A 26,478-nucleotide genomic window follows, 5' to 3' on the forward strand; every position below is an offset into this window, starting at 1 on the left:
CGCCCAGCACGACCCTGCCTCCTGCCTCCTGTGTCCGCACGGCTTTTAAAAGAGGCGCTCGTCATTTGGCCTTTCTCCCGCATTCTCCACGTGCGCTCCACGGATTCTCAGAAATATGAGAGCCAGCGGTTCCAATTCCTTAAGTGCCCTGGGGCGCGAGCGTCATCTGGTCTGCAGACTTAGTGCATCGCGATTATTTAAGCGATCCGTCACCAGCCCGTCTCTCTTTTCCTGGCTGGCACCACACCCTCCGCCCCATGTGTTGCCAGCTCACAGCTGACTTTTACTCAAAGCCTGGGGTTAGGAGGAGAAGGACGCGTTTCAGGGTTTATTCATCCGTCGATGTGTTCCCTATTGCATCCTGGTATAACAACCAAAACTTAATTTTCCTCTGAGGACTATTCCGGCTGAGGTTGGGGTGGGGGTGGCGGGCGTCGCAGCAGGGGACAGTGAATAACTGAACATTTAGCTGTTCTTTCGTGTTTGAAAGCCACTGCCACCTGCTCCTGACTCGAGGGCAGTGTGTGGAAGCTGGCACGAGCATTTTTTTGAGCCTCCAGTAAACTCCAGATCATGTAGAAGAAGCCAGACATTTTGGCGTCTGTAGCTACTTGAGTTTTGTGTTCAAGCCAGTCTAGGGTGGGTCCCTGTTTAACTTGATGTTCACAGCACTTAACGGGGTGACATTCTCCCTCCTCCTGTCTTTCCCCCTTCTCTGAATATCTGCCAGGCCACTAACAAAAGTACCGAGCCTGCAGTTGTAAATCGCTATTAAAATATGTCGCTGTGGTTCCTTACATAAAGACGTGGCTTCCGCCAGGAGCGGACGAGATTGCTTCTGTGGCAGGAAGTCAAGAGGGCATGTGCCCATGCCATGGGCACTGCAGGGTCTGAAAAGCATGAGACTTTTAAAAGAAAGCGGGAGACTTTTTGAAAAATGGATATTTCCTAGTCTTTTGAATAATTTCTTCTTTTTTCCTCTTTATAACCCACCTCAGAATATAAAAGCCATAATAGATGTTTTAATTTTTACATCTTTCCGGCTGGGAAAGTGTCCAGAATAAGATCCAAACAAAACAAATTAAATAATTTTGTGCACGCAATTATAGAACAGAAGCAACACTCTTTTAAAACAGGCAATCAAAAAACAAAACAGTGTTTTATTTGACAATAAACCTTGTGTTTGGCACTGCAGTCTCCAACCTAGTAAATCTATAAAAAATGTTACTGTCTGTTTCCCCATCTCATAAGTATTGAATAATAAAGAACTCCACAAATTTTTATTCGAGATTTTCTTAAGCCTCAAAAACAATACCGTTTTCATAAGATTTGAGAAACTTAATAGAATTGCTTTCCTTTAGAATGGAAATGCAAAAGATCAAAGTAGCCCATTTCTTCAATTGCTTTAATGTTTTTCTTGTTGAGGCTCAAGAATATACTCTTTCCTTGAGAAGCTGCTTCAGTATTAACTTTGCCTTTTTAGTTTTGAGCAGGAAACACAATGCATTTTTGAATCCCCCCACCCCCGCTTTTTTTGAAATGTAACAGCTTTCTATTTAATATCAGCCATGGGCGCCAGGTGTGGGGGGAGGGGCCTGGGCTTTGAAGTCAGGCACGCTGGGAGTCAGGGCTGTGCCCTGCCTGGTTCTAGGGCCTCGGGAGGCTCCCCGGCCTCTCTGAGGCTCAGTTTTCTCTTAAAGAAATGGAGACTGAGAAGCCCGCCTTGCAGGACTGGTCCAAAGATTCCACGTAAGATACAAAGTATGCCAGTGATGCACCAGGCACATAGAAGGTGCTCGATTCACGATGACGATATCATAACCGTAAAGATCCCATCAGTACCCTTTACTCTTCGATAAACAGCTTTGGTTAGGCTGCAGAACATCATCCAGTCTACAGAAGCAGGATTTTATGCTTAATTGGAGGATCCTGAGACCCGCTGGGTTTTGTTTTTCCTTTCCCGACTCACACTGCCCTACCTACCCTCCATTGCCTGCAGGCCAAAGTGCTCACACCCAGGTGAAACAGTTTATGAGCAGCCTGAAAAACTCACTTGCTCACTAGAGGTCAGCCCGCTGCCTGAACTGATGCTTGAAGCCCAGGCACAGGTCCAGGTGGTGACAACGAAGAGGTTTATGGGGCTATTGGCGTCCTTCCCTTTGCCCCTGAAGTCGTAGGCCTGGGTCTCTGCAGACGTGTGAGTTCTCCTGCCTAGAGCTCGGGTCCCTGGGAACATAGCTTTGCTTGTTGCATCTCAGGAATGCTTCTGTCTCCCAGGCCTTTATTCTTGTCAGAAAGCCTTTTGAGACACTGCGTGCGTGGGCAGTACAGGGGCTTCGTTTTTGAAATTTCATCTGTAGGAACATTAGCACGAATTATGTCTGTCTGTGCCCAGTGAATACGTGGCAGCTGTTGTGAATGTGGGCGGGCCGGGCATTAGGCGAGGCCGGGATCCTCTCAGAAGCCAGTACCTGTAAACCAGAAAGCTGGAGACGAGATTTTTGTCAGCATGTGACATTTTCCCGGAGCAGCAGCGTAGCCAGCGCTTTCTCTAGGGCTGCCACTCAAAAGGGAGAACACTAGGTGCCGCTTCTGGGGTCCCGAGCTTACAGCCTTCTTTTCACAAGACAGACACTGTGGATGAAAGATGGAGCTATTTCAAGAGTTTCAGTGTTAACATCTGGCAGCTATCATATCTCAAGCTAATTTTTCTTATTAGAACAATAGACAAGATTCATCAAAGTGGAAAAAGGTATGCACTGAAATGAATACATGACATTACTCTTTGTTAAATTTGGAAAACAAAAATAACAAATACTTTCAGTGATAATTACTAAATTTTTAGAAAGCAGCATGAAATTGGGTAATTATAGAAACCAACACATGTGGAGATAATGTAACCAAACATTTAAAAACTGTCCATTTTTTTTATAAATGTAATAATGCAGAAATTGTCTAGAAAACCATTTATCAAGTGGCAGATTTGAATAATTGGAAAACAATTCCAAACATCCTATTTATCTTAACTTAAAAAAAAAAAAAAGAGTATCTCAATATATTCCAAGGCGAAACGTTGCATATGCATAAAAATTTTCTTTGTATTTACAGAAATCGTAGAAAATGCCAAGACAGCCCCCTCCCCTCCCACCTGCCACAGCTGACTGCTTTGAAGCAGTATGTCGTCTTGGGCCTCAGTTTCTCTGATGGAATGATATGCTTGGTCAAGAAGATAGGCTAGGTTTTCCCTTCCACCAGCTCTAGGTTTCTCTGGTTATAGAAACTTTGTTAACTGTCTCCTGGCCCAGATCCATTCCCCCCAATTATTAAAGGAAAGTGGGACCTCTTTTTGCTCTGAGTGCAGAAGTGGCTCCCGTGCAGCATAAGCCCTGGCCGCCCCCTGTGGCGTTGCAGGCTGAGACGTCCCTGTCCCACTCAAGCCTGTATGTAGCCGCCGCTGGGCTGAGTAAAGTGATCTTCTTGCGTTTTTAAATAAAGCATGGTGCGCGTCCTGAGGCTTACTTTTCGTCTGAGCTGCAGCTAGAAACGCGCGTTAAAATGGACATCAGCCCCGGGGTAGAGGGCACCCTAGCAAAATCTCCCCTTAAAATGGACATCAGCCCCGGGGTAGAGGGCACCCTAGCAAAATCTCTCTTCATTTTAGAGTCTCTATCGTACTTTCCCGATCACTAAGGCATATTTCTATTTTAGGTTTGCACAACAGTACAACATCGATAAAGATACCACAGTGGATTATATCGTCTTTTTGAAGAACCTCAGTATAAATAACAACTTGAACCTTAGGTATTCTGTGGGAAACCAAGGTACGCATTTTTAAAGTACATAGCTAAAGGTTTCGACATCCTTTGCCGTGGCGGTCCCTCTCCTGTGAACCTGTCCTGCAAGAATACTGCCAAACGTGGAAAAAGCATTGTCCCCAAAGGTAGTCACGGCATCGTGATTTACGACAATAACACACGTGCCTAATAGAAGGAAGAGGGTGAGTCCAGCACACCCGCACAGCACAGCGGGCCCCACGAGCCGTGAGGTTCCCAGTGCCATGGAAACGTGTGCGGAGCACCAGCGAATGATTGCAGGGACGTTCCAACCTCCAGATCGTCTTTAAGTAACGTGTCTTGGGTGTTGTGTGGCCCTTTCTGCTGCTTCTGTATTTTCAAAATCTTTTGATAGTGAACATGTTATTCCTTTAACGATGGGGGAAAATCTTATCATTAAAGGGCAGATAGCATCAAGCCGTTCCTACAGCCGGACCGGCCACACACAGCCAGGCTGTGGTTGGGCCTGTAACCTCAGGAAGTGTCCTTTCTCCACGCTGGCCACATGGACACAGCGCCCAGAGCGGTCCACCTGCTAGGGGGTCCTGGGGAGAGCAGTTCCCCAAGGATGCGTGTGTGAGGGACGCCACTGGAGAGTCTCCCTTTCAGTCCTTTGGTCGTCAGAGGCAAGTGGTTTCTTGCCTCAGAGGTTACCACCTGTGACTGGCTCCTTCCAGAGGGGTCGTCACTGTGTGGTTTCAGCTTAATTCAGCGCAATGGAAATTCACCGAGCACCTTCTCTGAGTCTCAGATCTGCTTCACTAGCAAGCTCAAACATGACACATTTTCAGATTTCATCTCGGTTTCACTCACCAAGACAGCTTATAGGAGACTCCAGGACTCTGCTCTTTAAAGCCTCCCAAGTTTGGGAAGTTACTAGACAAGTAATCTTTCAAGGACCCTTTTGTCCCTACGTTTTGTTAGTTCATGTGCGGGTCCTCTACTACTAGGCCCTTCATTGGTTACAAAACCAAGTAATCTATCTTTAAGAAGCGTGTGTGTGTGTGTGTATTACTATATAATATAGGGCAGATATGTTGTGAACATATTTAGTAACATACATATTAAATAGAGCAGGTAAGATAAAATAAGTCACATAAAAAAGAATAATAACAAGCATCTCTTTATTGCGCTATGTAGATACTTTATACACCTTGATTTTAATTTTGATTTCCTTCAGTAGCTGTGTGGGGCAGGTATTAGTATTCTCTTTTTCAGGTGAAAAAACTTGGACACGTGGGTTACAGATGAATTTCCCAACGTCACACAGCTAGTTTGTGATGGAGTTGGGATTTGAGCTGCTCAGCTCCCAAACGAGCTATTTAAATGCCTGTGAGAGAGAGCAGATGTCATGGGGTGTTCACAGGAGGAAGAGGGGTGGCCACTTAAGAGCTGGGAGGCACCTTGGCAGGACCAGGGCTCACCGATATGTGTGACAGATACCGAGAGAGTGAGCCCTCGGGGGGGACATGTTTGTCTGAAGCATGGGCTGTGCAGTTAGCCCAAGTGGGATAGAAGGTGGCATCTAGCCTGATTGGGAAGGGCTCTCATCACAAAAAAGTTTATATGCCAATTCGATCGCCATACAGTTGGCCCCACCCAGTGCCGCGTGCCAGGCACCAGGCCAAGCATGTTTCTGTACCGTCTCTTTTCATTTCGCCGCAGCCACGTGAGGTGGGCATGGAACCAGAGGGGTATAACAATGACGTCAGCGATCAAACCAGTCCTAAACACCCAGAAATAACCACTCAGCATTAATCCCGGCCCCTTTCCAGGCAGATCCGTGGAGAGGAGGGACAGATGGAAAGAGATACATTTGTAGAATGTTTCTCCTTGGTTACAGCTCATTGCCCAAAGAATTATTTATCCTTGAGTTTCAGTCGTATGGCTAAGATGAATCTTGGTGTTGAGCTTTCTGTATCAATTTTCCAAAACGCGATGTATTTTCAATCTGCAAATTCAATTATTTCTTTATGTCCGTTTTTTGATGCTATTATGTATCTTTGAATATCTTCTGTTCTATTTTTCAGATTTTTAACTTCAGTGGCACAAATTATTCTTCCGTTGGATTGTTTCTGTCTTCTATATCAATTACATTCTCTCAAAGCACTTTATCCTCTTCGTCTTTTTCCTCTGTATTCTCGATGATCACCTTAGGTCTTTTATCTGAACCTGTCATTTTAGGTCTGTTTTATTCCTTGCTGTGTCTGCTTTATTACTCTTATATTCCTTTGGTCTACTATATTACTTTTCATCTCATTTTGTTGTTTATCATCTTCTTTTATTGAATTTATGTTCTAATTAAGATGTTCTGTAAAGTAATTTTGTACCTTGAGTTCCTTTTCTTCCAAAAGGGGATCTTTGCCTTTTTGCATTATGCTCCTCTTCTTCCTTCTCTATCCACCTATCCTCTCCCCTGACATTTCCTGTAGAGTTCACACAATTTCAAGAAATTTGGATAAATTGAGTGTTTTATTTCATCACATTTTTAATGAATCAGAATCTACCTTCAAATAATATGCTAATTCACGTGACCGTAGGGAAGTGACAACAACGTCTTCCCAACTCTCCCCTCCTGTCCTTTGTTCTATCCCTGCCATGCATTGTACTTTACATACGCTGCAAACACGGAATACATTGCTACAACTTCTGTTGTTCTGCTGACAGTTCCTGTGTTCATTCAGTGGGAGTATAATTTCCTTTACATTCTCAAACGCCATTTTTATTTATTTGTATTATTTTTATTTTATTTTTATTTTTTTGGGTGAGGCAACTCTTGGTTGACCTCACAGACGGCAAGGACCTTGTCAGCTTACAATCCCTTATTTTTTATTTTTTACGTCTATAGCACCTGGTCTTCCTAGATGGTCTCCCATCCAAGTACTAACCAGGCCCAACCCTGCTTAGCTTCCGAGATCAAATGGGATCAGGCTTGTTCAGGGTGGCATGGCTGTAGACTCAAACACCATTTTTAAATTTAAAATTTTTAAATGCTTTAAAATTTTTTACCTTCTAATTCCAACATTTAGGTCATCTCAAAGTTTGGTCTTTATCAAATGCATTTTTTTAAAATATGGATCACAGTTTCATGGGTTTTTTTTTTTCCTCCCTCTGTATCAGTTTTGGAACTTATCCTAGATACAGTAAATTTTGCATTGTAGAGACTCTGGATTCTATTATGTTCCTCTGAAGAATTTAAGTTTTTGTTTTAGCAGAGAGTTTACTTGGCTGCACTTAAATTTTAATCTTTGTCTTCCTTGAGGGAGTTAACACCTGAAATCTCTGCTATTTTAGCCTCGGCTGGGTTTCTTGTTATCTGCTCTACACGTCTGTGGTTCAGGGGGTCAGCCAGAGATTTTGGCAGAGTGCATTCGCAGGCCAGAGAGCTTCCTCTATGCCTTTCACTTTGGGCTTTACCCCGCTCCTTTCCAAATGCTGTGGTATTCCTAAGCTCTGTTTTCTGATTCCTAAAACCAGTAAGACCCTGGGTTTATTTCCAAATTCTAGCCACTTAGCATGGTTCCATCTGTGACTTGCCCTCAGGCAAAAGGCCACATAACAAGAAACTCAATGAGTGTTATTCTGTGCTTCCAAGTGTTAATTCCAGTTTATGTCAGTTGCTTTCCAGTGCCTTCAGATAGTCTTTCTGTTTGTTTGTTTCGGTTTTGGCCAGAGTGTATAATTGTTATCTGCTGGCGGATTGGTTCAATATGAGCCAGTCTAACACAATTGGAAGCAAAGCTTTCTGGCTGCCCATATTAAGTTTTTTTTGCTTCAGTTTATGCTGGTAATTTTTTTTTTTTTGCCAATTTTTGCTATCTTTTTCTTTTGCATATGTTATTAAGTATTGTAAGAAGGCAAGTTCTGTAAGAGAATTTCAGTTCACCATGGATGTCTCATTTTTTTCATTTTATCATTAATTAGAATCCCCTTTATTGGGGATTCATAAGACAATGATACATCTCACAATGAAAGACATCTTTGGTTGGATTAAATATGAGATGCATGTATATTCTTCTGTATATTTCTGTTTCTGCAGCATGAGTTCAACTTCTCATTGCTGCCTCCTAACTGGTAGTGTTGCCTACAGCACTGGCCTCATCCAGTCTGTCTTCTATCCCTATTTATAGAGATCATTTAAAAATAAAATCTTACTTATGCCTATTTTCCTATTGAAAACATACTTAGAACTTTCATAATTGAAATTCAAATCCTTCACTTAGAAGGCAAAATCTTTTTTGTGGTTGTTCTAAATTAAAGATATAGTAGTTTGGGGCTCTGGCCACATCATATTAAAACTCTACACCGAGGCTGTCAAAACAAAGGCCTGTTTATTGGTGTAGCGGGAAAGGATGAATCACGAAAACCAGCTGTTCATCATACCCATGGCCATCCTGCCAGTTCAAAAGCCTCAGCCCCAGTGGGTGAATCTTATGGTATTGATGTATCCTTTCTGGGTTGGATCGTAATGGAAATTATTTTTTTAATTTAATTAACTTATTTATATCATTGAACTTTAATTAATTGAATTGAATTAAAACACTGTATTAATTTTTGGTATACAACATGATAATGCGATATAGGCTTATGTTGCTGAATGATTACCACATTACCTTTAGTTAACATCACCGTACATCGTCAGAAATGGAAATTATTTTATTTGGACCATGGGTTGGCTAGTTTGAATTCCTACCTTACTAACTTGCTTTGGGAAAAGCCAAGGAGTCCAGACAGCTTCCCAGGGTGATAACCCAACAAAGAAGACAGTGACTTCTATGGAACAGTTCAAAGGTCATTTCTAGGTTTAAGTATATCGGCTGATTTCTTTCTGCGTAAGCCATTAAGGAGTAGGTCTTCCTCTTTCACCAACTCAGCTTCCACGAGACGGCCACCTCCGGAGTGAGAACCTTTGTCACGTCTGCTCGCTCGCTTCTTTCTTATTTGTCTCTCTAGTCATTTTAGTAGATTCCTTAGGAAGTGCCCACGGAAATGGTATTCTCTGATTTCTTACATGTTCGTGATGTATGTAGACTTTACAGTAAAAAAAATCAGTTCGTCTGGGTATAAAATCATGGGCTCAGATTTTTTTCCTTGTGTACTTTAAATATATTGTATGTCTACTGCGTGCCAGGCGTGCAGTCATCATCTTGTCCTCGTGGCCAGGATGCCATAGGCAGCATAGATACTATTTTCTGTCTCTTTTTGTGAATGGGAAACTGAAGCACAGGGTCGATGGCTACTAACTGAAGGTTGCAGAGCCGGTCATTGAACCCAGGCAGTGGGTTTCCAGAGTCGACACTCCTCACCCTTATACTGTTTCAAAGTTTCTGAGTTTTAAGGGACTTGGAGCTCCCACTGAGAAATGCTCTCCTTGGCACTCCAGCCTTGATGCCCGTGGGCAGATAAATACCTTCTATACTGTTTCTAATGTTTCTAGATTGAAATGTTTACTTACTCGTGTTTTGATAGTATTTGTTTTCTGTGTGATAGTCTTAGAATTTGGGGGGAGATATTCTTAAGAGCTTTAATTTTAAAATATATGTCACTTGCCTTTGTTCCAAAAGTTCACTTTTATAAGTGAGTGCCTGATTCCACGTACCTCTTTGTGTACATTTCTATTTCTAATATGAACTCCTGCTTTTCTATTTTCTATGAATTAGGAATGATTAGGACGAAATTTTCTAATGTGTGGGGGAAATGTGATATTGCCAGGACTAATCACCCAGAGCTGTTTACGGGCTTGCTGTTGTTCTTACCTCCGTAAGGGTGTCTCTAGTACAGGCATTTGCTGCGACCCGTTATCTACAAATGTCTAGATAGAGAGCAACGTTTTTTCAATTGTACATATTTCTGTTTTTGCTACATTTGCACTCTTCATAAGCCGTCATCATCACGCTTATCAAGCAGCATCCATTTGGGCACACACAGAAATGACCCTGAGGGTCATTCCCTTTTAGCCGTGCTCACAGCAGGCCGAGGTAGCCGCTTAAGCTTGGATATCTGCCCTAGCTCATTCTGGCTCAGCAGGTATCCTTCAGAGGAGGTGTAGGGAGTAACAGAAGGTGGCAGGCATCACTCAGCTGCACCGAAGAGTGAAACCTGGCATGACTGTGACGAGGGAGAAGGCATCAGCCGTGGCATCACGGAGCTCTGTCGCCAGGCCCTTACAGCGGCCGGGGCTGCGGGAGTTCCTGCACAGGGAGCTCCTGGGGGCCGGCTTCACGCCTTAGCCGGCCCTCCAGCCTCCAGGGCCCACGTGTTGCTGTGGATGTCATTAGCGCACCAGTGCCCCCCAGAGCGGAGGAAGCAGAAGACACACTGTCAGAAAGCTGCGGCCGGGAACCTCTGTGTGGCTGGCCAAGTTCGATCCTGGCTCGTGGCTTGGCTTCCTCGCCTCTCAGTGAGGGGGCAGCTTCCATGTTCCCAGAGCCCATGTTTCAAAAGCTCGGTCCGCTGAGGCCCCAGAGTTCAGACCGCCTTCTGAGGACTGGCTTTTTACTTTATTATGTAGCCAGAGGGTCTACTGCGGGAGGCTTTTTCCTTTTCTTTTTCTTCTTTTTTTTTTTTAGATAAGAAATGGAATTCCAGATGATGGCAGTTTGTTCACTGCAGCTGAGTAGTTGTAAGTGTGCTTAATTTGAGTGAAGCTTATTTACAGACATTTTAGGAAATAAATCTGGGAAACCATTTGTGATTCTTTGCAGTCGGCTTTGAGAAAGAAAATGGCTATATTTTAGATTTATTTTATTCTCTTTTATTATAAAAGCAATACATGGTTGTTGCAAAAAAAAAAAACAACAACACATAAACACAAAATAACAATCCCTTGTAATCCTACCACTGTCTTCTTTTTGGTGTATTATCCTCCTAGATTTTGTTTCTGATACATGGATGGATGGATGGATGGATGGATGGATGGATGGATGGATGGATAGGCAAATACACAAAATAAGCATTAAAATGAAAATTAAATCATGCTAGTCGTCTTTTCTTTCAATCATGAAACAATATATCAAAGAAAAAAATTCCACATCTATTAATTTAGATAGGCACCTTTGTTTTTAATATCTGTGTAGTATTTCATGGGCTCAGTGAACCATAATTTATAAAACCAATCCTCTATTAATGAATAGTTAAATCATCTTTTTTTTGTCTTTTAAACAATGCATCCTTACCCATATGCATTTATCGAGTGGTCCTTTTATTCCTTTAGTATAAAGTTCTCGAAGGAGACTTAAGACTCTTCAAGTACCAGGTTTTCTATACACAAGATAGAACTGATTTCTTTCTTCATCATCCCCTTTCATCCTCGCCTATATAACAAGTGGAAAAAAATGTTAACTTGTTTTAATTACACTTTTTAAATCACTAATGAGTTTGAGCAGTTTTTCATATATTTGTTGGATTTTTAAATCCTTTTTATGTGAATTACCTGTTTATAACCTTAATCTATTATTCTATTGGGTATTTATATTTATCTTATTGAGTCATGAGAGTACTCATATATGATGCCTATTAACTGTATTTCTTATGCATATTACAATAGTTTTCCCCACTCATTTTTCTTTCATTGTTATTTGTATGGTTTGGTGTTTTTTTTACCAAACAAAAGTAAAAATTTATATTGTCAGACCTAGTCATTATTTCTATGATTTCTGACTCTATTGTGTTCCTTAGAAAGGACTTCTCATACAAAGATGGTATATTTATGTAATATTCATCTTAATTTTCTTCTACCACTTTTATGGTTTTATTATTCTACTTTAGTATACATTTTACTCTAAGGTTTATTCTAGAATAAGATAGCAAGTAGATTAATTTTTTTTTTTTCTAAAATGTTCATCCAGTTACTTCAATACCATTTATTACATAGTTCGTCATGTTTTTGGTTTGTTCAAGTCTCAGTTTTTGCCAGACAGGTTATGATGTAGAGGAAACATAATATTTAAATCTACTTTGAAAATATTAATAAACTAAAGCTCTTTGGTTTTAATAGAGGTCTCATGGGAGAATCTACAAGTCAAGAATTTCAGGAGGGAGCACCTCTCCAGTTCTGATTCATCCGACAGTGTTTGGAAAGACTTCTCCTTGGATGAAATTGAGAGGACCTTTTGCCAAGAGGTGAGAAGGTTTTCCTGATTCCTGAATTATCCAAAATGTGGACAGAGAAAACTGATATCTGTGGAAAGCCAGTAGGTCTGGAGTTATTTCTAAAATTAGCTTTGATCCTACCTCCGCCTCACCACACCCTGAGACTTCCCCCATCTCCTACTAGTGATTCGTCAGTAATAGCAACGGTGAGGGGAGAGTGACTCTAAGTACCGCCTTCACGCTACTCACATACTAAATCTTACCAGAAATATTTGAGGCTTATGTAAAGACATGATACAACTTAAGTAAAATAAAGGAAAACTTGAATAAATAAACAGGTCTTTTCTAGTTCTTGGATTGGAAGATTCACTAATAAATGCCTGCTCTCCCTACATCTGGATGGAGAGATACATGTATTTTCTTTTGAAAAGTTATAATAGAGGACTTTTCCTATCACATGTAAAATATTTTATAAAGGTATAGTAATTAAGACAATATAGCACTGGTACAGCGATGGACATTCAAATTGATTCAAAACAATTGTTGGATAATGAACCAATCTTTAAATGAGAATTTAGCATTTGATGTGAGGCATTTCAGTAAGGTGCAGTGGGGCAGGGAGTGGCAAGTTCAGTGACTTTTAATGGATAATTCACTAGCCAGCCATGTTGTGGGCAGGAGCTTATAACCTTCCACTCTTCACACCAAAATAAATTCTATATGCATCAAGTATTTAAATTTGAAAATACGCAGTGTGGGTGAAAAAATTTTAATCTTGAAATTTAGACTTTTAAGGATGAATTAAAGCCTCAAAACTATAGGAAAAAGATTGATAAATTAGACTACATTAAAATGAAAAAGCTTTTGTACAGCGAAACTATATAAACAAATAATAAACTTGGCAAAATATGTGCCACATAAACAACAGGTAAATAATAATGGTTCCTAACATACATAGAACTTTTACAAATTATTAGTATAAAATTTTCAGTAGAAAATTGTCAATGAGGAAAAAATGAACAAAAGCCAGTGTTGATCAGGGCATAGGAGAAGTAAGCACTTAATATAGTCTTGGTCAATTGGTAAACCTTATTTTTTCTTGTTGTTGATGCATTTCTTGTTTTCATAAAAACATGACTATTACAAAAAAAGTAAGCAATTCTGAAAAGTATAAAGAAGGAAGTAATAAATTACTCAAAATCTACCATCCAGAAATAATCAAAGACATTTAGTGAACATAATTCTAGGCCTGTCTTTATTCATTTATATGGAAGGATGGCTGCATCGGTGGGTGGGTGGATCTATAGAAATAATTTTATAAGTAGAGAATCATGCTCTTTTTTTTTTTTTAAACAAATAGGCATATTTAATTTAAATTTCTTTGAATTTACCAGAAGAACACATCATCATCACCCTCATAATAACCATTTCCTGGGGCTGCCTACGTGCCAGGCAGTGTCGTAAGTGCCTCCCAGGTGCTCTGTTCAGTCTCCGTGGCACTGCTACCATCCCAGACGCAAGGCGAGGAAACTGAGGCACAGACAGGTCTAGCGGGCTGCCCGAGGCGACTTTGCCAGTAAGTCCCGGAGCCAAGTTTAAAGCCCAAAGCCCTCAAACGAAGCTAGAGATATTTATGAACTATGGATAGATGTTTCATTACCACAAGAGACGCTAGTCCCAAAAGAGACTATGAGACAAGGAAAGAGATTAAGAAAGCCATTAGGAGTTGGACAAATTATGGCGTTGTCAAAGGACGTCTCAGGACAGACAGTGCGGGCTGGCTCCCTGCTCGGACACTCAAGGCGGCTGGCACTTCCGTCATTTTTTTCTACTCCTCCCTCTCACCTCACAATTTGTGCTGTATTTTGTTCTTAGAGTTCATACTATTTACATTCTGTCCTGTGACCACAACCCCGTGCGTCGTTCGCCTTCGCTGTCATTTTGCGTGGACTGTGGATCACCCGCGCATCGCTGTGCTTCTGTGCTTGTCCCTTCGAGTTCTTTATTTTGATTTATTCCCGGTTAGTTGATTTCATTGTCAAGTAATTTCCTTAAGGAAGGCTCACGGGTGCTTTTCCCTTTGTTTTTTCATATTCAAGACTATCTCCCTTTTGCTTTTTTACTAGGACAACAACTTGGCTGAGTATAATTTCTTTCATCATACTTTTTTTTTTCCTCGAAATGTTGTGTTTTTCTGTCGTCTTCTGGCATTGGGTGTTCTTGAGGAGAAGCCTGAAGCCAACTGATTCTTTTCCCTCGTGTAGATGATTTTTTTCCCCCAACCCAGATACCTAAAGTGTTTTTTTCTTGATCCTTGAAATTAAAAAGCAAAACGAAGCCACCTTGGCACGGAGCATTTTGTCCAAGCGTCCTGGAGCATAGCGTGTGCTTTTGCCATACAGATTCAGTTCTTTCATTTCAGGAAAAATTTTGCCTTTGTCGTTTCACTAAAATCTTCTCCCTGCCTCCATCCTTCTCTCCTTCCACCCCAACCCCATCTTTCTTCCGTCTTTCCTCCTTTCAGCGGTATTCCCAGTTATCCTTGTATTGGACCATCTTTGTCCATCCTCGATAGCTGGCATCTCCTGTCGGATTGCTTTAATCATTTTGTCTTCTTCCTCTGCCTTCATTGAGATTCTTTCTAGCCATTCCTTTACCATTACTTTTAATTTCAGCCTTGTCTCTTATTGCTGTTTTTAATTTGTTTTTTTTATTCCGATAATGATGTTATTTTTGTTTTCTATTTTCTCGGCTTTGAAATAGTCATTCTCATATCTTTTATTGTTTTCTCATCTTGTCTGCAAGCTTTTCTTTTAATGAATTCATGTTTTTTATTTAGTTCCTTTTAATGAAATGAAACCTTTGCAGGTGATGTGTTTATATTTTTTTGTATTGTTTCCTTACAGATTGGGTTCTTTGGCTTTTGCTCGATGTTTGTTTGTGTCTGTCTTTCTTTTTTGTAGTATGTTTGCATAGTTGCAAAGCCATTCGTTTTCACTCTGTGCTTAGGATGTGATTCACCTACATTATGGATATAGCTATATTATCATTTTCACTGCTGTACAGTTTCCCATCATCTAAATAAACACAAATTATACACTCTCCTATGGATGGATGTTTGAACTGCTTTCTGTTTCGTGGTATAAACCGTTAAGTGGGTGCGTGTGTACATATCTTCTGGTGCCTGTGCAAAGGTTCTCCAGGAATTACACTTAGGAGTGGAATTACTTGTTAGGTTGTAGGGGACACACGCCTCAGCTTTAATTGGCAGTGTCAGACTGCTTTTCAAAATTCCAATGTACACTCTCACCGGAAGCATATGAGAATTCCTGTTGTTCTACGTACTCACCGACATGATATTGTTAGGATTTAAAATCTTTACCAGTCTGAGGCAAGCGAGATGGCATCTCAGCTATGATTTTAATTTTCATTTCTCTTTTTACTGATGTGTCGAGCAGCGCTTTCCATTTTTCAACCTTTCTTTAGAACATGTTTGGGAAAAAAAAAATCATTTTTAGGAAATATTTAACGAGTGCCTACCGCATGCCAAATTATACTTCTTTGTAGACAATTCTCAGTGAAGAAAACAGACACCGTCTCTCCCTTCATGAAGAGTGCGTGACTGCACATCAGGGAGAGAGATGTCAGACAAACACGCACATGCATAAAGACAGTTTTTCTTGAGTTGTACAACAGACGGGGACAGGGTGTTACGAGAGAATGACAAAGGGGACCTCATTTAGATCGGAGAGTAGGGAAACGTAACAATCAAATGTGTAAACGTGGAAATGAAGTTTACCTTTCACTTGTCCGCAATAATATGATGACATGCCATACGTCATTTAAGAGTATATCCCAGTTCTTGTGGAAAAAAACTTCATGGCAGACTGTTAAATGAAGAAAGCATTCATCAAATATGAAAGAATAGAATGATCCCGTTTTTGTGAGACTATGATATATGTTTATATGATCACGATGGGAGTTTGGGGAACACCATGTAAAAAAACGTGGCGTCATCATGTCCTTTTGGATACTTTGCTGAAGGGCTTGCATTTTGATCTCTCGTTTCATTATAAACAATAACAATGAAAACTCCTAAAAGGTTATACTTGTCGCCAAGATGATGCTTCTGTTTCATTCCCTGCTCTTTAAAAAAAGAAAGAGAGAGAGAGAGAGAGAGAGAGAGAGAGAGAGAGAAGAGAAGAGAGAGAGAAAGGAAAAAGGAAGGAAGGAAGGAAGGAAGGAAGGAAGGAAGGAAGAAGGAAAGGAAGAAGGAAGGAAGGAAAAGGAAAAGGAAAAGAAAGGAAAGAAAGAAAAGAAAGAAAAGAAAGAAAAAGAAAGAAAAAGAAAGAAAAAAGATGTCAGAAACCCTCTCTGAAACAAACCTTACTGGAGACCAAATGCCATTAAGACGTTAACCGTGGATTTCGCTAATGCAGCAGGCACACCGAGGCCCTGCTCCACACGTGGCTATGGTTTCCCTCCGCAGGAGTCTTTCCCAGGCACCCCACATTCCCGGAAGAGAGATGGGCAAATTTAGCCATCTTTGGGGTTAATTTTGCACAACTTCCTGAGAAGCGTAAGCTTTGTGAGTCTCCAAATATTTTCAAAGATTTTCCTCATAGATTTCCAATATTCTTGTATACTCCAAGGAAATTTTAATGAATCTGCTTCTTATTCCTTTTGTGGATAGAGACTCCTGTACATCTATTTCCATGTTCCAGTAGCTTTTTAAAAAAGTCACCTTTTAGACCAAGTTGGTGGCTATTTTGTTTATCTTCTTATCCCAATCAGCAAGGAAAACTGAATCAGATAAAGCAAAGAGGGTTGTAAGTATTGGAGAGTATTGTTGTTACTCAGTAATAAGCAGCAGGAAAACCTTTGGAAATAAAGCCCATCTTCATAGTATTTTTATGAGTCATATAAAAATCAGTGGTTAACCTACTTTACTGCATTTTAGAAGTCCCACAAGCAAAGCTCATTCACCCCGCTTCTTTGTAAGAATTCCTCATTAAAAAAAAAAAAAGAATTAAAGAAATGTCCGATGTGTACTGTTTATGCAATCCTTTATCAATAATTTCCCTTACTATGAAAGCTGCTTCTAGTTTTAATAAAATGTCGCCAGCTTTTTTCGTTTGATTGACCTGACTTAATCATGAGAAACAGGGTGGCTCACAGTAGGGAGATGATTTGAAAGTATATTAAGAAAGATGTATCAAACTGGCAGATCCACAGAGTATTTTTAGCTCTGAAATTTGAGGTGGAGCTATATTATATGTGCTGTTTTTCCCCGGGAAACTCGGCTGCCTTGTCAGTTGAGTAGCTGTAACTGAGGATGCTGTTTTGTAGTGAGCTCATCAATTAAACATTTGAAGTTCGCTACGTGCCATCATAACCTTTTTGATCAATTTTTGGAGAGGAAAGTGTGAAGAGGTTTCAGTAAAAATAAAATGGTCGAATAGCTCCATGAAGCTGACTTCTGTGAATGTAACACTAATTTTAATTTGTTGCAGCTTTCGAAGTCCTATGAGAGGGTCGAGAAAGCCCTGAGTGCGGGGGACCCCTCCAAATGTGGATGCATATCTTTGAATTACCTCAAGATCGTCCTCGACACCTTTGTATACCGGTTACCGCGAAGAATTTTTATCCAGTTAATGAAAAGGTGAGCGTCCCGTCATTTCCTTGTCATTTTTCTTCCCAAACGTCAACCACGAGAATAAGGAACAGCTTCATTTATTTTTTATTAATGTTTTGGACTTTTTTCACGATTGAAATTTTAACACATGCGAAAGTAAAGAGATGCAGAGAGCGAATGCAGTAGGGTCCCCAGGACCCAGCTCCGAGGCTGTCGGGAGCGAGCACCTCGTTTGCGGCCCCACCCCTTTTTCCTCGTCCCCACATACTTTTGAAGCAAATACCAGACATCATATTTCATTGCAAAGATCTCACTGTGTGTCTCTAAAAGATAAGAACTCTTATTAAAAACAGGGTGAAAATACCATTTTCATACCCAATGGAATTATCAATATGGTAAATATCCGGTCAAGGGTTCAAATTCAACTGATTGTATCATATTTTCTTTTATAATTTATTTGAGTCAGGGTCCACATAAGGTCTGTCCATTTCAATTGACTGATTTACCACAGTTCCTTTTTCATCTGTAGGGTCCTTCTCCACTTGTTAATTATTTCCCCTGCGCGGCGTTTGTAGAAGTCTGGATTGTTTGTTATCTTGAGTTTCTTACAATATCAGTCTGACCGATTGCAACACACAGTGACGTTTAACGTGTTCTCCTGTCTCCCCCCTAACCCCCTCCTCCTAAGTGATAGATATACGGGCCCATGTTCAATTCGGGGGCAACAATACTTCATAGGGGCGGTGAGCATGTGTGGATTGGCTGTTCCTCATTTCGTGATGTTAGCAGCCACGTCGATGGTACTGATACCCGCTTATTCTCTGGAGATGGTAGAGTGGTGATAGACCACATCTGTCATTTCTTCTTCTGGTGGGAATCTTTCTGTTATGAAAAGTCCCCTCTCCACCTCTGGCGATGGCGAGGCAGCGTTAGCATAAGAAAAGCAGGAGATCTCTGTTCTTTCCCGTCGCTATTACTGCTTTTCACAATAGTGAGTTGGTTTCCTAGCATCCTCCAAAAATGAGCAACGAGTGACTTTTCTTAAGAAATATTATTACGAACTCACGAATATAAACATATTTGACACGTTTTAATTCATTCCAGCGGTTATTCTCGTTGATACGCAACTTGTCTCATTTGGGCCCGTGAGCGCCTTTCCGAGTGGGCTCCTGAGCCCTTCAATGGGACCTCGTAGTCTCCGATGGCCGTCTTGCTTTCCGGTGCGACACAGCGCACCAGGCTCTTCTGGTGTGCCTCTCGCCCCTGGCCCGGAACAAACCAGTTCTCCAAAGACCCCTGTTTCTTTTCAGTTGGAAATGGTACATGTAGACCAAACTCTAGGTAAGGAACACCGCCTTTAACTTCCCTGGTTTCTGCCCAGGTAACTCGAGAGAACCTTTTCTCGGGGGAAGTAGGGTTGAGGCTAATGGGAAGATCGTCCTACGAAACTCTTACCTAGAAAGAAGAGGCGTGAGAGGAGCAAGAGGAAAAACAGTGTGAAGCTAGACCAGCTGGGCCGCTTCCCACCGCCTCCCTTTCTTGCCTCAGCACCCCAGGCACCCGGAGAGTCACTGCTTACTGCCACTACGAGTAAATATTTCCAAGGCTTAGAGAACGGCTTCGTTCTCCTGCCTGTACACAGTGAAATATTTTTAGGAATTACTTTCTTGCATCACTAAAAGGTATATAGCCATTTCTTTTCATTTCATTTTCAAAATTATATAAGTAATAATTTAATAGCAATAAGAAAAGTCAAAAACAAAAAGTCGCCATGCACCTTAGATACAGATTCACTGTTTTCATTTTTCAACATTCTCTTCGTAGCTTCGTAGCCACATACACGTATAATTTTTACGTAGCTGTAATCCAAGCGCACCTACAGTTTTATATTGTGCTTTTTAAATAGGAAAGCACATTGCAGACATTCTTCATATCGGCTTCATAGCCTTCCAAATTATAAGTGTAATGGACGTACATTGAACGAGCGCTTTTTCTCTGCCAGTCATGGTGGGAGGTGCTAAGAATGCAGAAATACCAACGAACTGCTCCATGCCAGGGCGGCCTACCAGGGCGGTAGTGGCTGTGCACACTGACAGGCGCACAGAGCGAGCCGTGGAGGCTAAGAACACAGCAAGGTGAATGTCCACGTGTGAATATTGTGAGTTATAAACTAGGCATGTCCCCTGGCACAGATCTGGACGATCTGTCGTATCTTCCTGGTCAACCGTTTCTTTTATAATTATATAGTTACCTTTTTATCCTTCTGACTTTTATGATCTACCTTATCTGATATTAAAATACCCATAACAGTTTTCTTTTTATTAGTATTTGTCAGATATATCTTTTCTCAACCTTTGACTGTCACTCTTTGGTTGTCATGTTCTGGGTGTGTTTCTTGTAAAATAGCATGTATCTGTATTTTAAAAAACCCCAAACAAACATCTTTGCCTTTTTAACACTAAAGTTTTTGTCCATTTCCATTTATTGTGATGGGCGTTTGGAATTTTTTCTACCCCTTTATTTTGTATTCTCCGTGATTTGCCCAGCTCCTTCTTTTTTTTCTTTCTCTGTCATATTTGGTTCTGAGTTTTCCTTATCATTTTTTCTCCCTCCACGATCTTAAGACTTAAATATTTTATTTCTTTTCTTAACAGAGGTTACCCTTAAAATTTTAACGTGTTGTAAGCTTATAAAGCCTAAAGTTAATATTTCTATCATCCTGAATAAAACAAGCACTTTCAACTTACACATTACCGTTGCCTAGTGTTTCTATCCTGCCTTATTTCTACAGTACCTGAATTAGTCATTTTTCTTCTTTTTGACAACGCTCCATGCTGGTTTGGGTTTTCCCGTGGCCCCAGGCAGTTTGCTCATCGTGGCTTAGTAAGTCTCACTCCTTTGTTCTGAATTCAATTTCCCAAAGTACACCCTTCAGTGGACCTTTACGTGAGGTCCGGTGGGTGCAAGTTCGGCCTTTGTCTTCAAACATGTCTATTTTTACCTGGTCTTTAATAAAGATTTGGCAGGAAATAGAATCCGTGTTTGAGAGTGAGTTTTCCTTAGCGCCTTGAAGACACTGCTCACGGGCTCAGAGTCTGCTGCTTAATCGCCAACACTCGACAAAAGGTGATTTTAGAAGAAATTTTCTGAATGCCTCTAAGATTTCTTTTTATTTCTGTTACCTTACAGTTTCTCTACAATGTATCTTGACATAGATGTCTTTATTCAACCTTCCCAGACTCCGAGGGTGGGTGTCTTTCATGGATTTCAGAACATTCTGAGCTATTGTTCCTTGAATGCTGGCTCCACCCCATTCTCGCTGGTCTTCTGGAACTCCGATTACAGCTGTGCTGGACCTTCTCGGTCCACTTACCCTGCCTCTTAGACTCTCCTTATATTTCCCGTGGCTTTATCTCCCTGGGCTATATTCTGATCATGTTCCTATAACCTGTTTGGTTCCCTAACTTTCTTCGACTGCGCCGCATCTACTCACAGCCTTGGACAATCCCAGGTCTCCTGACCCCAGAAGGACATTAAAGCCCCAGCCCCCGAGAGCCCACGCTGAACCCCAGGGTGCCGTTAGTGCACCCCGCTCTGTGCAGGTCTGAGGGACCCCAGGACAGTGTGGGGCTGGCTCATGTTCCGGCTGCTCTAGAGATGGCCCCCTCCTCGCCTCTAGCACCCGTGCATTTCCCTTTCTGGCTTCAACTTCAACCTTATGGTTAAAACGATTTTGTTATATTTATTCCAGTAGTTGTAGAGATATTTGATGTATTTCTATGTGACTAGACCAGGAGGTTGGGGGTGACCGACCCACTGTGTAGTCGGAAATCTTACCTTGACATTCCGATGCCGGCTAGGAAGGCAGAAACGTCTCCAGAGGGGAAACAGAACCAGGTGGAGCCTCTGACAGAGACGGAGGCGCTTCCCACGAGGACAGCCAGAGAAGGCCAACTGCATTTCCAAAGGGGCCGGTTTGATCGGGTTTTGCGTACGTTTATTGGTTCACTCATTTGTTCAGTCAGTCAGGTAACGAGTGATTTTTGAGCACTTATATGCCAGGCCTATGCTAGACACCAGGGGCTCACTGCGGGACAAGAAGGACACGCTCCCTGCCCTCGAGGAGCTTGGCCTGCTGGTGGAGGAGACGGACAACGAGTATGTGGGCGACGAGAGGACGTGTGCAGGGTGAGACTCAGCAGGGACTGTAATGCAGGGTGACAGGGAGGGGCTCAGACTTTTCTAGAATGGTCTGGAAAGGCCCCTCTGAAAAAGTGAGGTTTGAATAGAGACCTGAGGTGACGGGGGCGGGGAGAGCCACAGGAGCAGACATGAGCCACAGTCTACAGGACCAGCCCGCAGGGCGTGTTTGAGGCCCGCTGGTGGGAGGGGGAGAGGCGGGGAGGGTCTGGGGAGGGGCTCGCTCGCAGTCGGTGGTCAGCGCAGGGGCTGTGCACAGACTTTGCAGGGGGTGGCGTGTTGACGCTGTTAGAGGCCGGGTCCAGAGGCACAGCGCCCTTCAGCAGGCTCTTTCCTCAGAAGGTATTTCTAAAAGTTGGACTCGAGGCGAGGGTGTGAGGGCCCGTGCGAATTTTCCTAATGATTGTCATATTATTCTCTCGAGAGATAGTCATGGCTTATTCTGCCACCGACATTGTGTGGCTGTCCCGGTTTCGCATTCTTTCCAGCGTGATGGTTTTTTGAGTCAATTTTACCACCTTTTGGTGAAATTTTTTTTAATTCGATAATTATTAACAGATAACCATTTCCGTCATAGGCGTTGCAGCTGTTTTTCTCAGCTTGCTGTTTCCGTTTCGGTTATGCGATACCACTGTGTTTCTAAGTTTACATTTTAATATAATCGAATACATTAATCTTCTTCTTTTGGAATGTTCTCTGTTGCTGAAAAATCTATAAATTTATCATTCTTACCCAGGCTTGAAAAAAGCCTTTTTCTACTCTGCTTGCCCTCTGTATTTTTTGAAAACAAAGCGCTTTATAATCCATCCTGACATGAGGTGGGTATCTGAATTAAAATATTTTGTTCCAAATAGGTAATCTATTTTACCATCGCCACTTGTTAAATAATCCTTTCTTTCCCCATTGTTTTTTTTTTTTTTAAGGTGAGGCAACCCTTGGTTGACCTCACAGATTGCAAGGACCTTATCAGCTTACAATCCTTTTTTAAAAAATTTTTTACGTCTACAGCACCTGGTCTTCTTCCTAGGTGATCTCCCATCCGAGTACTAACCAGGCCCAACCCTGCTCAGCTTCCGAGATCAGATGGGATCGGGCTTGTTCAGGGCGGCGTGACCATAGACCCCATTGTTTCGAATGTCTGCGTTGTCATATTTTAAATTCTTATCGGCGTTTGGTTTAATGTGTGTCCCCCCCCGTCCCGCTGACCTGGATCTGTCCTGTGCCTGGACACTGCCGTGCAGTGCTCTGTGCGCAGCGGTCCATTACGCCGCCTTTCACTCCGCCAGACCCTAGAGAGGGGTGCGCTCCCCACACTGTCGCAGTTAGTTTTTCACCCGTTTCTTGAATTTAGACTTTGGTTGTTGAGGACTTACCGCTCATTCTGCCATTTTCTATGAGAGTGAAAGCACTGGCCTAAGAAAAGTGACTTAGAGGTGGGACCAGTGTCAGCAGGGAGTGGCCCTGGGGGCGCCCTGGCCTCTGGGGCAGCACTGATGTTCCTCTTTTCTTTGCTCCCCTCTCATCCCCCCTTCTAGGAAGCGGGGCAGTTGGGACACCCGGTATTGCTAGGCGCCAGCTCCCTGAGCTCCCCTCGACCTGTGCATTCACGGCATCGCGAGAAACCATAATTCATCTTCTAACTTTAGGTGGAGCATTTTTGCTAGCTTACCAGAATGAGTTCCTGATTATACTGACAAATTCTGTATGACTTTTGTATCTGAAAAATGATGTAAGCGTCCACTAAATAACCTGTACACGAACGTGTGTAGCAGCTCCATTCATACTCGCCCGGGCTGGAGCCGACGCCGTGCGCTTCAGGTGCAATCGCGTGAACGAACCGGCACACCCAGACGATGGAGCATTTCTCAGTAATAAAAGGGAGCGAACAACCGACACACCCAGCACCGGTGAATCTCGAAGGCAACCCATCTCGGAGGTTGCTGCTGAGGGTCCTGTGTACATGACCTTCTGGAGAAGGCAAAACAGCAGGAATGGAGGCGAGATCAGTGGTGTCCAGGACCAGCGCTGGGGGTGGGGGGGGCACGAATCCAGGGGGCACACGGGACACGTGTGGGGTGGCAGGGCTCTTCTGTGCCCCGGGCGTGGTGATTTTCGCGGGTCCATGCCGGCAGCCTTGCAGACGCCGCGGGTTTGGTTCCCGACAGTAAAGCGAGCATCACGATAAAGTGAGTCGGAATCATTTCGCTTCCGATCTGTAAAAATGTAGCGTCTGTGAAGCGCAGTAAAACGAGGCACGCAAAACTGTACAGCACAAGAAAAACTCCATTCCGCCACATTTTAATTTAAGAAATAAAGTTAAAAACACGTGCTTTCTTAAAGGAAAAAATACACGAAAGAATAAAGAAGGAAGTAAAATAGAATTTAAACTCTCATGCCTACCAAACAAAATGCATTGAGAAATTATTCTTACTATTAAATTTAAGAATGGATAGTAAAGAAAAAAGCAGGTGTCTTTGTGTTAGTGTTTTAAATGCACAAGAGCTAGGGCCTAAGTTAAAAACACGAACAGCTTGGTAGTGAGGCGTAAAATCTCGATCCAAATAATATTTTTGAGACTTTAAAAGCTATTTCCCATATACGTATATTTTAATGTAATCACAGACGTTCACTGAACAGCTAACCTGACCTTTATTACTAACATGCTGTGCTGTTCAGTGTCGTCTAGTCTTTTACACAAAAGAGATCTGTTAAAAATAACACCAGTGTTTAAATATGAAGAATGAGGTTTCAAGAGGAGTCGAGAGGATGGAATAAACACTGTCTTGACGTGCTATGACTTGCATGCTCACCAGACTGTGCTTCATCACGCGAGCAGGACTTCACCCTGGAACACCTCCTGCTGAGGATCTTCCCGTCCGTGCTGGAAGCATGAGCGGCCTGGCAGAAGCTACACGAGCAGAAAACACAAGCCATCTCGCTCAAATTCCATGTGGTGAAATGGCACTACCCTGGGATGTATTTTCGATTATCGCCCAGACCTGTTTAACCACGTGTCTAAGATCTCTTCCTTTTCTTTGCCATTCTGGAAATGGCGAAACAATGGCAATGGCGGGGAGCTCAGAAATGGCCAGGACTGGGGGTAGGAGGACGGGCCTCAGAGGGGCACGCGAGGGAGGCTGTGCGCCGAGGGAGCTGTTCTGTCTCCGCCTGTCACCTTCTTAATCTGGACTCACGTTGGCCAGGGTCCAGGCAGCAAGCAGAGGGCACGCGAGTTTATTGAAGTGAGGGCAGGATTAAGCGCAGTCAGTAGATGGGGGAGCCATTATCTCTCCTAGGCCTGAGGGGGTGGATAAGGAGCAGTTTCTGAACAAGCACCACAGCCGAAGGAGAGGGTCTCCTGAGAGCAGATAGTGAGGCCGTGGGCACACAGCAGCCCAGCGGGAGGGAGCCGGGGAATAGCTGGCCCACCTCCTCACCCCTCGCCCCTTCCAGCCTCCCGCTGGCGCCTCCCACTGGCCAACCCAGCTGAAAGCCAGGGGTGCAAGGGGTCAGTTGAAGCCACCCACCAGGGCGCCATGCAGAGTAGACAAAGGCGAAGGATGGATCTGGGTGGGCAAACGAAGACTCCTGGGTGCAGTCTATCATTTTGGATCTCAGCAGCCTTGGAGGACGGAAGGCCCTTCTCCTCTGCAGGGGTGGAAGCCTTGTGTCCCCCCAACAGGAGCTGCTCAAAGCCCTGCCTCCCACCTGAAACCTAAAACGCTAGCTACGTCAGTGCCTGTCATGTAAGGCAGTGAAGGGAACAGAAAGACAAACAGCGGACAGAAGGGCTGCTGACGTTTGCATTATTGTAACTGGTCACGTGACCTGAGCTGATAATTACAGCATCCTTCTTCCAACATCCATTCCGTGTCCCCCTTACTGTCTCGGCCAGCGTCTTCGCTGGGAAGCATTGCTCGCCGGGTGGGGCACCCGGCCTTCACTTTCACGTGATCTCGGCTCTCTGTGGTCATCTCTTGATCGGCTACCGCACCTGGCTGAAGGCTTCGAACGCATCCTGTGGAATGGCACCCTAACCCCATGGGACGTTTTCTGTCAGCTGCCTCTATAGTTGAGTCACCGGCAAGGCACCCAGCCATTCTCTCAAGTCGGCTCTGGTGATTATATACTTTGAGCTTGGGGTATGTGGTAAGACAAGTGAATTCCGTGGATCTGAGGCCATTGCTACACCTTCACCACGATCAAATGAGTCCCTTGGTTAAATGCTGTGCTCATGGTGACAGATAAAACATCCTGGAGGTCCACAATTGTTGGTAATGACAGAAGCATTTCAGGCAGAGAAAGCAAATTGATATCTGGACTGTCACTGCCCCCTCCATGATGAAAGACGTCTAGTGTAATCTTTGCCAGGTGATTGGGAAGCCCACCTGGAGAAGGGGCCACGTGAGGACTCAGCATTGGCCTCTGCTGCTGGCAGGCTGGATACTTCCAGCTCAGTTTTAGTGACGAGAAAACCATGTTTTCAAACCAACGCCCAGCCTTCGGGCCTGCCTCTGTGACCACGTGTACGGAAGCCCGTGAACAAGCAGCAGTCACGCCTGGGGAACGTGGCTGACACATGCTCAGGAACGGGTCGGCCTTCCTCCCGCTCATCCACCGTGGACGCCTGCCGTGGGCACTGATGTGGGTTGTAAATACCCTATGCCGATTTTCTGTGGTGAGACAGCTCGCACTGTAGCCTGGGCCTCCTGCAACTGC

The 26,478-nt window shown here is 43.0% G+C and overlaps 1 protein-coding gene, 1 non-coding gene and 1 pseudogene across 2 annotated transcripts in view; 1 reads left to right on the forward strand and 2 right to left on the reverse strand.

Moving 5' to 3' along the window:
- The window catches only part of EFCAB6 (EF-hand calcium binding domain 6), a 184,416-nt gene that overhangs the window by 47,161 nt on the left and 110,777 nt on the right, over window positions 1-26,478 (forward strand). Inside the window, exons 9-11 of the mRNA XM_039863013.1 lie at window positions 3,709-3,821; window positions 11,830-11,954; window positions 17,438-17,586. Of these exons, the coding sequence (XP_039718947.1) occupies window positions 3,709-3,821; window positions 11,830-11,954; window positions 17,438-17,586 (387 nt within the window). The remainder of the gene's footprint in view (window positions 1-3,708; window positions 3,822-11,829; window positions 11,955-17,437; window positions 17,587-26,478) is intronic.
- On the reverse strand, window positions 6,673-6,791 carry LOC120603065 (5S ribosomal RNA). The gene has a single exon (XR_005652955.1). It is a non-coding gene; the product is annotated as a 5S ribosomal RNA (ribosomal RNA).
- Window positions 22,759-22,880, reverse strand: LOC120603073 (uncharacterized; annotated as a pseudogene).

The sequence above is a fragment of the Pteropus medius genome, unplaced genomic scaffold (genome assembly GCF_902729225.1).
Source record: "Pteropus medius unplaced genomic scaffold, Ma_sr-lr_union100, whole genome shotgun sequence".
NCBI classification, from domain to species: domain Eukaryota; kingdom Metazoa; phylum Chordata; class Mammalia; order Chiroptera; family Pteropodidae; genus Pteropus; species Pteropus medius.